Source organism: Podarcis melisellensis (assembly GCF_964234715.1).
Source record: "Podarcis melisellensis genome assembly, chromosome: 2".
In the NCBI taxonomy this organism is placed as follows: domain Eukaryota; kingdom Metazoa; phylum Chordata; class Lepidosauria; order Squamata; family Lacertidae; genus Podarcis; species Podarcis melisellensis.
This window is the reverse complement of record NC_138529.1, coordinates 41215299-41233535: the sequence shown is the minus strand read 5'-3', so window position 1 is coordinate 41233535 and position 18237 is coordinate 41215299. Positions and strand designations below refer to the sequence as shown.

General features: G+C 39.9%; 1 protein-coding gene and 1 long non-coding RNA gene across 6 annotated transcripts in view; one reads left to right on the top strand and one right to left on the bottom strand.

Annotated features, from left to right (window-relative positions):
- LOC309363936 overlaps window positions 1-18237 on the top strand; it is a 230318-nt gene that overhangs the window by 193045 nt on the left and 19036 nt on the right. The window lies entirely within an intron of this gene.
- The window catches only part of BRD4 (bromodomain containing 4), a 69889-nt gene that overhangs the window by 34039 nt on the left and 17613 nt on the right, over window positions 1-18237 (bottom strand). For all 5 annotated transcript variants that reach the window (XM_081900431.1, XM_081900435.1, XM_081900434.1 and 2 more), the window contains exons 2-6: window positions 16342-16428; window positions 5850-6168; window positions 3579-3716; window positions 2600-2735; window positions 1250-1539 (exon numbers count right to left, since the gene is read on the bottom strand). In XM_081900431.1, the coding sequence (XP_081756557.1) occupies window positions 1250-1539; window positions 2600-2735; window positions 3579-3716; window positions 5850-6134 (849 nt within the window). In that variant the 5' untranslated portion in view covers window positions 6135-6168; window positions 16342-16428. The remainder of the gene's footprint in view (window positions 1-1249; window positions 1540-2599; window positions 2736-3578; window positions 3717-5849; window positions 6169-16341; window positions 16429-18237) is intronic.

Genomic DNA, 18237 nt, shown 5'->3' with positions numbered 1-18237 from the left:
TACAAGATTTAATCTCTACAACAAAAACAAAAACTCTACACTTGCACTATATAAAACCCTACTCAACAGGAAGAAATATGATTTAGAATATGATAAGACAAAAGTGGAGTGAAGAGTTAGGGGTACAGATAACAAATGATATATGGAGTCAAGTATAAAATCAACAAAAATGGCCTCTATGGATCTAAGATTAAGACTTATTCAACAGAAAATAATATTCAGAGTCCACTGGACTCCAGAAAAACTATACCAGAAGAAAATAACAAGTGCAGACAACTGCTGGAGATGTAGGAGTAAAAAGGCGAACTTAGTACATATGTTGATTAACTGCCTGATAAGATCATTTTGGTGTGAGGTGAGGATATTTATAGCAAGAGTAATAAAAAGAAATTGTTATTTAGAGGAACTGAATTTAATTCTAAATTATATTCTGGAAACATGGGAGATTTCAAGGGGTCAAAAAATAAATAAATGGGTGTATAGTGCTATATTAGAAGCAAAAAAACCTTATTTTGATGAATTGGAAGAGCCGCAAAAAGATTTCATTGAGCACGATTGATAATATGGACAGATTAGCTACATACAAACGAATTGCATGTCGACACAAAATAAGAATGGATAAATATGAAGAAATCTGGAACTAATATTTAAGCGATAAGGCGGATGGTGGTGGGAAGTAGGGGGAGGAGAGAAAGGTGGGAAAATATTGTTTTAAAAGGTATAGTCATAGGTATATCACTGTATTCAAATCTGAATTGTCAAAGTGTGTTATTATTGTTATTGTTGTATGTCTCTTTTGCAGTTGATGTTTGTATTGAAAAAATGATTAAACAAATTAAATTTTAAAAAAAGAGTCTTTCCCAGCCCTACCTAGAGATACCAGGAACTGAACCTGGAACCTTTGGAATGCAAAGGATGGGCTCTATCACTGAGATTCAACCGCTCCCATTGGTCTCATGCAGAATTCTTTCCCGACCCAAAGGAGACATACCAAGGATAGAACTTGGGTCTTCTACAAGCACAGCATATATTCTAATATAACCCAGCTCTCTACCCTTCAGAGGTAGAAGATTACAGGCAAACAAAATTTAAATGGGGGGAAGTCCTAACTCTGCAAGAATGTAGTGGGAGAACCTTAAGCAGAAATATGCCCTGGATCAATATAGCTTTTGGCAAGCCATTTCACCTATTCATCTAAAACTGTCACTTGCCATAATGAAACAAAAGAGCAAAGCTGTAATTTACTCACCTTCATGGGCTGTGCAGCAGTTGGGATAATTGGTTGGTGTGTTTGAATGGGTTGGGGGACAGAAGCTGAAGGAGGGGGAGGGGGAGGAGGAGGCTGGGGAGGTGGTGGTGGGGGAAGCTGGGGAGGCACCAGCGTTGGTAATGGCGTCTGGACAATGTGGTCAGGGGTCACAGAAGGAAAGGAATGAGTTGTTTGCACCGGCTGAGGATTTGGCTGTGAAGCCTGTGTCTGTGGTGGGGATGATGCTTGAGTTGTATTCTGTACCGTTGATGCTCCAGCCTTGGATGTAACTGTTAGAAAAGGAAGCAGAGTCATGTGATGTACCCAGCAAACCTCAACACATGCAAAAACGTAGTTCAAATAGCCCAACCCCCTGCAGGAGAAATCACTGCTATGCCATGGAAATGCTGGGGAGAGGTAGGCAAATCAAGAGGCTGTGAAATTGAAAGCCTTGTTACCAGACTCATTATCTTCAGCTGGCTGATAGCCTAGTTACCTAGTTCATTATCTTCAGCTGGCTGCGCAACAGGCTGACCATTCTCAGTGCTTCCAGAACTGGTTTTTTTGCTTTGTTTTTTGTTTTAAGCTAGACCTGCTTGCTCAAGGACTTTGAGCAAGACTGGTTGAGTGTGGACAAAGCTGGAGGCTGCTGGAGGCCTTCTGTGCCTCCAGGAGAAACCATTGCAGGCGCTGGAGAGAGGTGGGCAAATAGACTGGCTGTGTGACTGGGAGCCTCATTACCTGGCTCATTATCATCAGCTGAGCAACAGTGACTGCTGTGGCTATTTCTGGGACTGCCTTTGGGGTGCAGGGCATACCCCCCCCAAAAAACCCCCAATTATAATGAATTTTTGCTTACCCGTGTTACTGTTTTTCCTTTCTTTATAGAGATTGAAGTTTTGGGGCTAAACTGTACATGAATTTGGAGATACTGATTCCTACCTCTTCTTAAAGTGACAGCCTTCTATTTGGGTAGTTTTTGGTTTGTTGGGGGAGAGGCATGGGAAGTATTGTTACCATGTACATTGGAAAACTAAAGAAAGTGATTTCTATACTCCACTTTCCTAGGCTGAGGGCCTATTAGCAGGGATAGATTCTGCCCCCCGCTCCAAGACAAAGGGAGTGATTGATGTCAATGTTTTGTTTAAGAGATGTTTCTGCATTGTTACTTTACTAGGTAATTCTCTTGGATACTATAGGTACATGAAACACACACACACAAACTCAAGTTCCTTTCAAGTACAAGCTAATCCACCCTATTCAAATACACAAGTAATGACAGTGAGCATTGGCTAGTCCAAAAGAAAAAAAAAACCCTGCAAACTGAATGGGCAGTCCCAATATCAGTACCTGTTTCCTTCTTCCCCCGTCCTCTTCCTTTTGTCTGGACTATAACAATTTCAGTTTCTTCCTGTGTCATTTCAGATATTTTCTGCAGAAAAAGTTTTTCTAGAGCTTCTGCCATCAAAACAATATCATCCCCTGGCTGAACAAACAAAAAATGTAAGAGGTTACACTCATTCATAACTCTGCGATAGCATGGAAATAACAGAATGACGTGGCAATAAATCTGCCTAATTCGTATCAATGACACCTGGATGTGTTGGATGCCATGTTCTGGGGTTGTTTCCAAATTCTATTCAAAGCAAACCCACTGAAATTAATGGACCTAAGTTAATCATGTCTATAAATTTCAACAGGTCTATTCTGCCTAAGATGAAGACTGGACACAGCCCTTGATAAGATGTATTTATTGCAATGTGATCTTAAGACGTTGTGCAGAGCTTTTAGATTGCAATTTCCAAGCTGCATGCTTTCGTTAAAAGCCCTGTGGCTTCGGGTTCCCTTTAACCACATCATATTCTACACTGTGTCTAATGTAGTCACTTCTAGATTCTACTTGACTTTTCCAAATCAAATTTGGCCATTTCAAGTATTTGCCAGCATACAGCTCCCGCGCCCCCCCAACTCACTGTATTTCATTATATAACTAAAGTAACATACACACTTATATCTGCTTTTAAAATGGATTCAATAATAGTGTTTTGTTGTAGAGATTTATATCTTGTTTCTTTTTGTTGTTGTTTAAAAAAAATATCAAGGCAGACAAGTTTCTCAGAGTTAAACATTTGGAACCTGCTTGTTTTAAATCTCAATTCTGAAAACTGTTAAAAAGTGAAGAATTTTATCTTCTCTATATAAAGAATATATTTTAAAAGAAATGTTGCTTCTAGGGCAGGTAGAAGGAAAGTACGGTTGCATGAGAGAAAGTCTCATGCAACGTCACAGACACATCATTTGAAAGCCGAAATATATGAAGAAAATATACCTTATTATAGATATAACAGTTTGTAAACATTGTATTGAAGTCCTGGATACATTCTTGAGCATTCCAGTAGTAGTTATTCTCCAAGCGTTTCCTTATTGTTCCCATATCCATAGGAGTTTTAATAATTTTATAATAATCCTGTGGGAACAGAGAGGATTAATTATGATAACTGAAAATTTTACCAGGCGTACTGCATTCAAACCTTTCAGGTAAAAAAGCTTAAAATTTTTCTCTCTGTCCCAACTCTACTAATTAATATGTCAATATATTTAGTAACAATGTCTAGAAGATAAAATAATTTTAAACCTAGAAGCATTCAGAGTCTTATCAAAACAACTGGCAAAGAGGGAAATCATTCAACCTTTTAATCCTTAGCTATTGTAATATCTATTTATAACTGCTTCTACACAGTCAGACACGTTAGTGCTATATTATTCACATCTTTTACACCCTTTGTGGCTAATAGCAACTTCAGATGCAACATCCATTGGGGGACTGGTGTGGGGGCACATGGGTAAAAAAAAAACCATTTCAAATCCTTATCCCTCCATAGCTACTTTTAACCAAAGGCAAGACATAGTCCTATCTAGTTCAAGCCTCAGTTACTGTGATGCTGGGTTTAAAACAGACTTTTAATGTGAAGGACAGACACACACCTAATGGCCAATAGAGCCCAAATTTCACAACAATTAATACAGAAAACCATCAGCTGACTGCTCAAACAAAGTAAGGTACCTGCACCCAGTAAACAATGTAAACCAGAACTTTTAAAACATTTCTAATGTTGGGAAGGATTCTGGGGCTGCAGTTCACAATTCCTGCTCTCTTTTCAGACCACCAGTTTAGTTAGCTAGTCTTTAACAACAGGACATACTGAAAGACAGGGATTTGCCTGAACTGCATATATAGCTTTAGTAGTCAGGGAATGAAGTAACCCTGTAAGCATGCTCTGTAATATTTCCAATGGGCTCTGGTAGCCATTTAATTGTTCGTTCTTTGGCAACACAAATTTTCAACAATTTCATGGGCAGAAGCATCCCTGTAGCACCATGCAGTGCTGTGCAGCACAGGAATGATGTGGATCAGGCCCATGAAATCAGGATAGGTACACTGGCCATCACAGTTCTTAAAATCAACCTAATATCCTGACTAGGAAGAATACAAGCTGACCACTGGCCAAGCATGCAGAGAAATCTATTTAGGAGTGCTCCAACAAAGGAATGTTGTTTCAAACAGCTTGCAAGATTTCTGTCACACTGCTTAAGTAATACAGCTGAATAAAATGGTCTCTGAGTGGTGGGGCAGCAGCATATCAGTGTCCACATTACTATGGCCTGTTGGTTAGCTAGTGAGTAGACTGTGAGGTCTTATTTTCAGATTTTCCACAGAAGAACCCTTTGGATAACTAAGATAAATCATGGAGGCATAGCAAATCTAAGCCAAGTATTAACAAGGTATCAGAAGAAGGAAGGTACTTTCTCAAAAACTAAACATGAAAATAAAACCTCCCATTTGCCAACCAAAGCAATTATTTAGGTTTGATACAAGGAAAGCTAAGCATCAAGCAAATAAAAATACTCCCATACAATAATTATAAAATAACCTTACCATCCAAATAAATGTTGCTGCCACAATTAATTAATTAATTGAAAACAAATGCTGTGCTATCTGCTATATAGAGCCCAAAGTGATACAACTCCTACCCAGGGGAATTATGTCTACATTAGATACACAATACGGGGAGAGATGTTGAGAACCAGCAATGGCGACTGAAAATATGGATGGGCACACCAGATGATAGCCCTTCTTCACCTTCCAGCTGTATCAAGCATCCTTCCCAGGAAATTTAGCTCATTGAGTATAACATATGCTGCTCTCATGCTTCATTTTCTCCCCACCCACATTTCTACTCCTTACTCCATATTATATGTCTTATTTTCCTCACTTTACTGCAGGCCCATTTGATGCCTCTTTGTCCTATAATATTCAGTACTTTAGAATCTCAGCTGACCGCATGCTTTCTTTAGTCCTGTTCCCAGTCCCTTCAACACTTCTGAAGAAACTCTAATGTTTATTGTGTCCTCATGAAACTACATTTCTATTCCTCTCCTGTTGACCCCCTAGGCAATTCCGCTGCCACACACATTTTTTTCCACCTTTGGGTTGCTCCTCACCTCCCATCTTCCACAAGCATCCCACCCCTTGCCCTCTCACACCACTAAATGATAAGATACACTGCTGCTCCTTTAATTCTCTTAAGTCTATACTTACAGGGAGGTTTAGTTTGACAGCATCCACAGGCTGCTGGAAAGGCCATGAAAACTGATGTTTCCATAGTGTCTTGAGCACCACTTTGAGCAGATACTGCAGCTGGTTGGTCATACGCTTGGGTTTGTTAGGATTTGAGGTCTCTGGTGGAGGTGGGTTATTAGCTGCAGTACTGCCTTGTTGGGTTTGGCCCTGTGCCTGTGTTGTAGACATTTGTGTAGCTTCTAGTCCATCCCCCATTACTGGTAAATTTCTCAGTCTTGTCCCAGGGCCACTCTCCGCAGACATGCTATTGATCCCATTGCATTCTCCACTAGGCACTCTGTAAAGCAAATGCAACAATATTAAACATGGGTCAGATAAGGTTAACTACACATTTGTGCACAAAACATACTTTTTTGTGCTTGCTTCCATTTGCACAGAGTAAAAAAAATGCATCCACACAAGTATGTAGCTTGATTCACCCTCTTACTTTGTGAAATCCTACACTAGGCAAGCAACCAAACCATCAGAGTACCCTGAACAAAGCAGGTGTGGAGTCTTCTAGTATAATCCATCTTTTCTCTTCACCAAACTTTACTAAACATTTCCCCTATGAATAAGATCCAACGCTGTGCTAGCAGGCATGCCAGGACCTTCCTTTCTACTCCCCCAGTCCCAGAAACAGATTTTGGCAGCATACAAGGGGCTACAGAAAGAAGCAAAGGAAAGGGAAGTTATTTTACACAAGTTCACAGTATCAGCAGGATGCCATAGCTGGATGTTACTCAAAGTCTTTCACAAAAAAATGCCTTTAAAGCATGTTTACCCCACTCCTCAAATGAAAAGACTTTCAGAGTAGCCTACATAAGATCAATAAAAAGGCAGTCTCTGCTCACAGGCATGCAATCTAAAAGAAATGACACAAAAGGAAAACAATGAGGAGGGAAGAGGAAGGCAAGCATGTTCAGGAAACAATTCTTAAAGGTACATAATAGTCCTCAATGACCAACTGGAATGGAAACAATTCAGGAACAGAGGGAGCCAAATTGAACTGCTCTCAGCTGAGTCGACTGAGTGGTCCTGCTTTCCATCTCTCCCTCTGCAGAAAATTTATGGAATAGCTGCCAGCAGAAGAAGTTGAGAAAAGGTGGAATCCGAAGGAACTTGTCTTTCAGTGGAGCCAATGGAGTGTGCCTGCTTCCCTTGTTTCTTACTGCTACTGCTACTGCCATGTATAGCTGGTTTTGCAACTCTCATCAGCTAGAAGCAGGGTGAGCTTATGCACATCCTACTGATGTGCATGGTGCCTCGGAACGCAACCCCCAGGTAAATGGGGAGCTACCTGTATTAATGATCAGTAAAGGCCTAGGAGAAAAGTTAAGTTTTTAGGAACTGCCCAAAGCCAATAGTAGGCACTTTTTCAGAGGAAAGGGTGCGTGCCACAATTGAAAAGGTCCTCCTCATGATTGTCACAGGATAGTCGTGGTAAATTGATTTATATACCACATTTTCCACAAATACATATGTATTCAAAGCCGCACAGTTTTTAACAGTTGCAACTAGCAGTGAGCTTAGCTTTTCCCTTCCCTCTTTCTGGACTATTGTTTACTCATGGCAAAAATCTCAATTTTTCTCCCATAAATTGGAAACTTAGCTATTGTTCATTAAAGTTAAACTGGCCATATTCGGAACATTGTATTCAGTTCTGGTTAACACATCTCAAAAGGGTTAGAACTGGAAAAGATGAAGAAAAAGCAATAAAATGATTAGGAGGTTAGAGCACCCTCACTTAAATGTAAAGGCTAAAATGCTTCAGGCTTCTTGGTTGGCTACAGTGGGACATGTTTATAAAAGCTTTCACTATGTAAAATGATGTTTTTCCTCCTCTCAAAATCCAGAATGGAGTTATTAGGTTAAACTGGCAGTAGATTCAAAATGGTTTGTTTTTTTTAAAAGCACTTATTCACATGACATTTAATTTATATTTTTTTTCTGCCACAAAAAAATTATTAAACTTGGGTCCCCAGCTGTTGTTGGACTACAACTCCCATTATCCCTGACTACTGGTTCTGCTAGCTAGGGATTATGGGAGTTGTAGTCCAACAACAGCTGGGGGCCCAAGTTTGAGAAACACTGCTTATGTCCTTAAATAGCGGTTATGGGAAACAAACAATAGCGGAGAGTTGTTGCCTTCATGTGCTGCTTTTGAGTTTCCACCAAAGAAAGAAAGAAAAGGATGTTGCTGGCTGCTGTTGGAAACAGGAAGCTGGATCAGATAGATCCTTGGTCTGATTGAGGAGGATTCTCACACTACTCCCTTTTCCTTACCATACCTTCAACCAGCATGAACCAGCTGGAAAGTTCAGCAGCTATTACTGTCATATAAAAAAGTGGCATCAGTGGTGGAAAAGGTAACAGAAGTATCACTTCCTGCTCTTCCACCCTGTGAATAACTTCACCTGGTGGTGCAGTACACTTCAAGGGATGGTATTTTTTAATTCTTCCTTCATAATAAAGGGCGGGTAAGAAATCGAAGAACAAAATTAAATCAGTATCCCCATTTGCTTTTAGGGAAGAAGCAAAAACTGTTTTTGTTCAACAGGTTTCTGCAAGACATTGCTTTTGAGGATGTATAATTGCTGTCTGTTTTCTATTTTTGTTTTTTTATTTGTTACCTTATTATTGTTTTAACATTTGTAAAGCAACATGATTACATTTTAGTAAAGTGATGATGAAATATCAAAAATAATCTGATAACACCATTGCAATTCTTTTATCAAAAAGAAAAAGGAAATTTTCGGCTTTTGGTCTTAAACAGAAAAATTCTTCAAACACTAACTCAAATTTTTAAAAATGTTACTTAATTCTTTTTTATGTTCTTTTAGGAAATGCCTCGAACAGCCCAGATCCCTTTTAAATAGTGCAATACACAAGGAGTGTCAGGAGAGGGTGCTAAAAGACTGGAACACATAAAGGATAATCTAGCCCAAATTTCCAAATTCTCTTATCTCATATACACAAGCTATAAAACTATATGTATCATTTGTGCATTTGAATTATTATTTCTTAGATGGTTAATGCCATAACTGCCCTCCCATAAAGAACATGTAATTTCTAATAAATGACAACTGTGAATTGGTTATTAAAATTACTTGAAATGAAAGAAACTGAAGCAGCACCCTAAGTGGATGTGTACTGATCAGTGAGATCCTGTCTGCCAAAGGGTCCTCCAATAGGCTCCACATAGCACAGCAGTTGGGAACCTCCAGCCCACAGACAAGGCGCTGCAGGAATCTTAATGTGGTCTACAAGGCTGCCTCCTTGAAATAATGCCTCTCTGCCCCACACCTGTGATTTCAGGTGTAGGGGCAGGTGAAAGCAAGGCTACAAAGGAACAACTGAGAGCCTTAAAGGTGTGCTCCTGATAGTTCCTCTGCAAGTGAGGTTTGCTGTAAATGCTAATTCGGTGCTGACAGCAAGCCCCACTGGGATCAGCTGCTCTACGGAGTTCTCAATCAAAAACTTTGTAGTTCAGCCCATAGGGGGCTTGCAATAAGAGCTGATCAGAGAAATACTTCATTTTCCCACATGGTTGGATTTCAGCAGTTGAAACCAAATCACACAGGCAAAGAAAAACACTCCACCAGAAAATACAGTGATTTCAAGTGATTTACAGATGAGCAACCTATCCCACAGGCCAAAGTGGCATGCAGGCATTGGGGGAAGTCTGAACCTGTCCACTAGCCAGATCCAGTTTTCCACCCCCAAGACAGGAGATAACCAGACTATAACCTGGACTCGTAAACACACCTTCCTTCTGAGTACTCAGGTGATAACTTTTAAATTGAGCATTGAATTAGTCATTAACATTGCAGTCACGTACATATACTTGTTTTTGCCTTTGCACTGTCTTGTGATTGGACCATTTTGCCATCTCATTTATCTCATGCACTGGCAAAGGGGTGGGATTATGAAACATCTGAAGCAAAAAAGGAAAAGGAAGTCCAAGCAGAATGGGTAGAAGCTAGTTTGGACTCTTAGCCAAATAATGCTGATAGTAGGTGAGCTATGATTTGATCCAGCAAGGAACTTGCGTCCTTAAGCCAAGCTGCATACTGAATATCATTTAGAAGTGACTAAGTTGTGCACCAACTGTTGAAGAGGTTCGGTGTGCACAGTCGAGCTCTATAACTTAATACACATTGGTAGATCACAAGAACTCTAGTGCAAAACAGTAAGGCAATAGAATATTGAAGTTGGTCCACTCTTGGTCCCTTGAACAGTCAAATATCAATTAGATGCTAATAAACTTTTAAAAAACCTAAATGGTATGCTCTTTGCTGTGGGCTGGCTGACCTATATGCACAAAAGTGGGAACCACAAAATGCAAGCATGAAATTGTGGCAGTCACCTGTTATTTCCATGAGCAGCACAATATGCACTATTTGCATACAGAACATAAAACCTTCACAAGCACACACAATGAAATTAGACATGGTGGCAATTCAAGACCTAAACTCTGTAAGTTGTTCCTGTTCAGAGACCGCTGCTGTTAAGCAAGAGGTCAGCTAGGGAAATTAGGTCCAATTGTTTAACTGGAAGCACAAAAGCAAAAAAGTTACAAGGCAGATGACAGTTCCTATGTAAATACATTGTAACAGACCCTGATTCCTGCACTGTTGGGAAGTACTGTAAGGGGCCCTTACTACTGCAATTCTATCAAACGATCACACGATTCATTTTGAAATTCCTGACTTCATGGAATATTTGGTAATATTTGATTATGGTCAAATAAACAGTGTAGTGACTAGTAAATTAACTAGCCTATCAACTCTAGTATATGTATTTGTCATATAACTGGAGACTGTATTGCATATACAAATCTAAATCTGAATATATTTGAAGGCATTCCATTAAACCCTATCTGTTATTAAATGATAGGATCAATTAATCAAGGTCTATGGAATAATGTGTAAAGAGGGAAGAGAAATTTCTCTCTCACTGGAAGTGAGAGCAGTCTAATAAGAATAAATGGCAGTGGGTTCATAACATAAGACATGTTTGCACATAATAATAAGCACAGAGGTATTGGGTTCCTCTCATGGTTTGTTTAAAGAGAAATAAATCACAGGTTGCATGAAATGCTAACTCAGTGCTGTGGTTTGCTTCTTCCTTCCTTGGCAAAAGTGAAGAGCGTGATTTGAGTAGCCTGCACCAGCACATAGCTTGTTCATGGTCAGCCAGTTTGTTTGCAACTAAGGGTTACCATAATGTGCCAACCAGGCTGCAGAGGTGTTTCTTCACGTAGGACATAATAAATCTAGATATACATTGCAACAATGCATGGCAAAATTGTTGCCAACTTTCATGACTTTAAAAAAGGATTGGACAAAGTCATTGACTAGTAGGCACAGCACACAAAAGCGCTGGGAATATTGCTATTTAAACACTTTATGAGTATGCACTAGGTATTAGGGTCAATCTGAAGCAGGACGACCTGGGTGAATTTTACCCTTATGCTTTTCATATAATCAGTTATCCATATATCCATATATAACCATATATCTTTATAATGATTTTATATAATCCATGCTTGAATCATGAAGGCTTTTGCAGAGCTTAAAGCAAATTGCTTAGATTTGAAAAATCCAAAAGGACCTCTGCCCCAGTTTTCTCCCCTTGTTCTTCTTATGTCCTCAATGTCTCGCCAACATAAGGGGGGAAGCAATAAATCTGATGTGCTGTCACTTTCCTCCTGTCCAGGCAGGGTCCTTAGCAGCTCAAACAGGAAAACGCTAACCACAAATGTCCCCGTATAACAGATGTTGCGTAGGAGAGCTATCAACAGCGTAATGGCCGAATAAAGTTCCTTTCTCCTTAGGTTTCCTTTCTCCTTTCTTACCATAAAGCAGGGGAAAGGTCGAACTGATGTACAGACTGAAGAAAGTAGAAGTTGGGAGGGAACTCTTTACATGATCAGGGGGCAAGGCTTGAATGCGCTCATTGGTTTTATTTTTGCTGCCGTGTGCGATTGTATTCGATTATGTCATGTATGTACTCAGCTATAAAGCCTCAGGGCGCTAGAGCTGGGGTGCCCAGTCTCTGGAAACGATTCCACTGGGTCAATTATTGCTCAGCAATAAATATCACTTTCTTTTTCTTGGACACAATTTGAGTGGGTCACAGGTACTTTAAAAATCCTTGCAACAAATCAACAGGAAATGGCCATTGCCATGGGGTGACATCCAGCATCATGCAAGCAGATTCCCACTTGTGCAACAAGACTTCTGCTTCCTTTCCCCTCACCCCATATGCACAATCTGAATGCTAGATTGACCTTTAGCTTAATTCAATAAAACAAATAATCATTCCATAGAAATTAAGGGATCTAAGTTAGCTATGTTCATTAATGTCAATGGACCTACTCTAAGTAAGACTAACTTTGGATACAACCCTATGTATGCTATTATAGTACTCCAACTAATTGGTTTCTAGTGTAATCTAGTGTAAGATTGAGACTGGAATGTAGAAAGTTGTCTTATACGGATTCAGACCATTGGGTCCATCTAGCTCAGTACTGTCTACATTGACTGTAAATGGATCACCAGGGTTTCAGACAGGAGTCTCTCCCAATCCTAACTGGAGATGCCAGGGATTGAAATGAACAATAAAGCAGATATAGGAAGAAAGTCAAGGTAATCTGTTAATTTTCAGTACTTTAAAAGAAAAAAGTTACCATAAATATTTTATAATACGCTTTTATTTATTATATTTAAAATTAGTTACAAGAAAATGGCTATACTCTAATATTTACTTAAATTACTCAGTCACCTAAATAAAAGTCAAAATGCCATATTATTTTCTTGTGCTCAAGTTAACATTGATGTTTCTCATCACTTGATTCTTCATAAAAGGTTTTTATTGTCTGAACACTTAACGAAAGTCAGCATAAAGGAAGATTCTGGAAACTGCATTAGGACTGATCATGCAACTGAACAAGAAGCATCATATCAAACAGCAAGTTAAAGATGTCTTACAATCCTAGCTCCAAATTTTAATGAGATGTTTCTGGTTCTTACGTTTTTCATGGAAAAAACCCAAAATTGTGTAAAATTAAGCTTTTCAATGTGTTTTCAACTATGATTAGTGTATAGTGGCATGATAACAGAATGGATCAAGTACATATTCCACCAAAATTCAAAATTAGCTAAACATATAGTACATGAAACATAAATAAAATGGTACATATTGAGTTTGTATATTTTAGCTGGAATTCCAGATGAGTTTACATAATTTTAAGGGGACAGAATTCCAAAACCCCTGTATAAAGTTTATTCAAGATTTACTATTTCTTTAAAGAAAATTAGCTATATGAAGCTTCAGTATTGAAGTCCTCCTGCAGCTAGCAGGTCTGTCTTCATTCTGGCCCTCCCTAACAATGTGAAGATCTCCTTGAAAATCTCAACACATAGAACAATTGAACATGGGTATCTTCTCCCATAAATGTCTACAATCTTAGCACCTCTCACTTTACACCACAAATTACCAACATCTGAAGTCTCAAACTAACTTCCGTGAGTAGTCATGAGCAACCTGACTTCACCATTAGCTTAGCACCATCTAGCAGTAAGAAGTTCATCATTATGGAGCGCATGCATTTAAGTACAAGCCACAATAAATTTCTTTTTTGGAAATTTTGCATAATAACAAGGTTTTTATTTTCTGTAGAACTAAAACCTAGGGCAAACATTTTATCACATCTTGATTAAAATTTCATATGGCCACCAAAAATAGGGAGGGTTGGGAGTGATCTACCCCATTTTCAGGGGTTCGGGTCAAACATTTTGAGCTTTTTTAAGGATGGAAATCCCTGGTTTGGGGGGTTCAGCTTTAAGTTGTTGAGCTTTTCTTAGGGGAGCCAAAGTTGTTGAGCTTCTTTCGGGGGAGCCAGTGATCTACCACAGACGTCCAGTGATCTACCGGTTGGACGTGCCTGCTATAATACATTAAGATTATAAGTCAAGCCAGGGGGAGACAAGAATGGAATGAGTCAACAACTTGGAAGATGCAGAAAATATTTCAGCTGGGATGAAGAGTGAAGACTGAAAGTAATAATGAGGGAGAAAATGGAGCACCTCCAGGAATACAGATATCACAATGAAGTGTTCAGATAATGTGGAATCAAAATAAGAGAACTACAGAACAAAATGAACTATGAGGCAGTTAACATCCACGATGAAAGCAGTAATTTGGATTTTTTTCTGTACACATTCCAAGTTGTTCCAGTTCATTAAATAGCTTGCATGATACTGATCAAATAACTTAAGGAACAGCAAGATGCTTACATCTTAACTACATTCACTAACTAGGCACATACTGCAGATGTTCGACAGTACACCAGTTGACCAAACTGGGGCCATGGTTTGGGAGTTCCAGGGCAAGCTACCCTCAGTGGTTCCCTCTCAATGATGCCCACCCCCTGCACCTGCTAATTGGAGGACAGGTGCATGCCTGCCCCAGGTGGTGCATCCAACAAGTACCAGGGTAACACGGCACATATTAATTTGCCCATGCCATAATGTTGATTACATTGGGGCAGTGCTAGGGAGGACAGGTGCATGGACCAGGAGCTTCACTCATCAATACCAATGGGCTGCACCTCCATTCCCTTCTAGCCACCACCATGCTAATTACACTGGCCCTAACATACACGTGTTGGCAATGGCACTAGCATAATGGACAAGGTGGTGGTGAGTAAAGATGCACTACATAGGGTCAGCCATCCCCCAGGTTGAGCCACATCCGCTATGGTGGTAGCAGTGAGCCCTGTTGGGGTTCCATCATTCACTCAAGTGTGCCATGTACTGGTGCTGAGTTAGTGATCAAAATATATTCAAGGCTAGCTTAACCAGAAACACTCTTTGGCACTTCCCTCAAAAGACGTCTACCTAATTAGGAACACAGGCACAGCCAGATGTGTCAATAAAAAATAACGAGCATTCCTGCCTACACAAACTCATGCTAGTTGTTTGTAGCATAAAACGGGGAGGAGGAAGAACCAACAATTTGTAATGTTTCCAAGCCTGCTAGCCCAAATAAAATTCTTACACACCACAGGTGACTAGATGAGTGGCTACTCTGATAAAGGGCCTTTCTTACTGGGGTTATACAGTGGAATAGTGCTCAGCCTGTAAAAAGGTAAAATTATCATTAAAATTATTTTATTGTAAAAGATGAGGGAAGTGAGGGGGGGGGGGAGTTATATTACTTGCTGCCTGTAATGTGAGGCCATTACACTGTATGTGACAATGACACTTGAACAATCATTGTTACACTGCTGCAGTTCCTGCATTAGCTAGAGGAAAAACACTGTCCTAGTGACAATGCAGTCATTGGTAGGGAAGCTAGATTTCTGCATAAAAGAAGGCCTAGAAGAAAAGAGGTATTAATGCCCTGCAACAAGATTAATTCTTTTTATTATTATTATTTTAAAAAACCTGTAACTCAGCCGCAAGTAAAACATAGCGCAGCATCCAGCTATTGTGTCCTGCCACTGCAAGGATTTCTGTTTGGCCAATGGAACTTCCTCCCTCCCTTTCTCTCATGTGTGCCCTTAGTCTCTCCTAGGAGTTTTCCTTAACTCCTAGGAGTTGTGAAGGAGAAATGGGGGGAAATCTGCTGTGCAAGCAGGAATGCTTGTTCTGATGGAACACGCTAATTGGATACCACTGGTGGTTGTTTAACCACCTGGGTGAATTTATGTTTTCTAATATTTAGCTGTTGCTGTTGGAAGCTATGCAAATATATTCATATTTTGTATGAAGCTTTTAAATGCTTGCAGGTGGTAGTTTGGGAGTACTTGTTGATCTGGCACTCCTGTTTGATGTGCAGGTGGTGGCTGTAAGGTGTGTTTTTTCCCAGCATTAGCTGGTACGTCAACTACATTACATCTCTTCCTGACAAGAAGAACCTACTCTGTGGAATGTCTTGCCAAAATGGGATCTCTCAGGCCCTTTCATTATATTGCTTTAAGTGGTTGGTGAAGACCTGGCTCTTTCAAAAGGCCTTTGAGGTTAATTATGTAATTTTTGCTGGTTTAGAGTTCTATGCTATCATCTTCCCAGTTAGAATTTGTTCTGTTGGTTATTAACATTAGTTAGAGCATTTATGAGGCCATTTTTGTTTAAGTTTTTTTTTTTGGTAGAGCTGTCCCAGGATGTTTCCAAGATTGGCTCGTTTCCACTCAGCTTGCTAAATTCCAGAAACATTAGAATCTCACACAACAAAACAACATTTTACTGTAAATAATCAGTACAAGATGACTCACTCAGCTGTCATTGTACTAGTACCAAATCTAAAATTATTTTTAACTCTTTCAAACTATCAGTCATCCAATACCATTAACATACAAGAGCCTCGCCTCACAAGATAACCCAGCGTGGACACACAGAAGCAGAACACCAAATTTTCATATACAAAAACACATTAAGTAACATATATACAAACACATTACCTTGAGGCAGAGTTTATCCTTGTCTGATTTCTCTCCTGTCTTCACTCTCTAATCTCCATTTTTTACACTTAACTACGAAGTGTAAATCTGCACAAAGAATAAAATATCAGATTAGTATAAAATAAAAAGAAATCAAGAAACAAAAATACAGTTCAACATTTCAAGTTCAACTTATGAATTTGTGAGGCATCTTTAAGCTCAAATCCAGCCATGTAATTTCCAGGTTTTTCACTATCTTGAAAAGGGATGTTATGAAGGTAATAACTGCCTTACTATGACAGCCCAAAAGTGTTCTGGTTCCATCAGTGGTCAGTGAAATGCCTTTAGTAAAGGTTGTATGCAGGGTATGAACACATTTACAATATCTCAATTTTTGCCCCCAGCATTAAGAGTTAGAGCTGTTTTGGCAGGCAGCTGTAGATGGATGTAACCTCTGTGCAGGACAATCCTATGTTGACAATTGTGGCTACAGTGGTGCCCCGCAAGACGAACGCCTCGCAAGACGAAAAACCCGCTAGACGAAAGGGTTTTCCGTTTTGGAGGCGCTTCGCAAAACGAATTCCCCTATGGGGTTGCTTCGCAAGACGAAAAAAATCTTGCATCCCCCCCGCAGGTTTTTTCCGCTTTTTTCGCCCTTTTCTTAAGCCGCTAAGCCGCTTATCAGCTGTTCCGCTGATAAGCCGCTTAACAGCTGATCACTGGAAGCCGCTTGACAGCTGTAGCGCTAATCCGCTAAGCTGTCAATGGGCTTGCTTCGCAAGACGAAAAAACCGCTATACGAAGAGCCTCACGGAACGGATTAATTTCGTCTTGCGAGGCACCACTGTATTTGTGTTGACTTAGAAGTTACGGTTCACCTGCCAGTTACCACCATTTGACACATTAAACACAAATACCAAGGGTAAAGGCTTAAAAAACGGATTTACTCCTCCAATACCAAACAGATCAGAGCTGGAGAAAATATAGCAGAGGAAATTGTTAGTCTTTTTTCTCCCACGTTTCTACTAAACAGCAGAAAGGGAGGCCTGAACATTTATGTTGAAGCTTTAGTCTATTCACCTTCTCCATACTGTGCATGATTTTATACACTTCTTACTCATCTTTTCTCTAAACTAAAAAGCCCCAGATGTTATAACCTTTGCTCATAGGGGAGTTTCTCCATCCACTTGCTATTTTTGGCTGCCTTCCCCCCCCCCTTCATAATACTAGAACTTGATGCCATCCTATGAAGTTGAATGTTGGAACAAAAAGAACTTCTTCACATATTAGAACTATGGAATTGCTCCCACAAGATTTAGTGATGGCCACCAACGTGGCTTTAAAAGAGCATTAGCCAAAGTAATGGAGAATAAGACTAACAATAGCAACCACCTACAACAGCTCTGTTTTACTTCCCCACTTGGAGGAACTGTGCCTTTGAATAGCAATTGCTAGGAATCACAAATTGAGATAATGCTATTGCACTCAGGTCCTGCTTGTTGGTACCTGACCTTTAAAGCCCTAAAGGGCCTCAGGCCAGTATACCTGAAAGAGAGCCTCCACCCCTATCTTTCAGCCTGAGGTCCACCTCCACTGCGAGAAGTGAAGATACAGGGAACCAGGCAGAGGGCCTTCTTAGTAGTGGCGCCCTCCCTGTGGAACCCCTCCAACCAGATGTCAAGGAGATGGAGATGAAGAACTACACAAGTTTTAGAAGACATCTGAAGTTCCTGTATCAGGAACTTTTTAATGTTTGACATTTCATTATTATTTTTCTTTTGCTAGAAGCCACCCAGAATGGCTGGAGAAACCCAGTCAGATTGGCGGGGTATAAATATTAACAACAACGCCTTCCCAGAGGCACCTGGTTGGCTATGGTGAGAACAGAATGCTGTACAAGATGGACCTTTGGCCTGA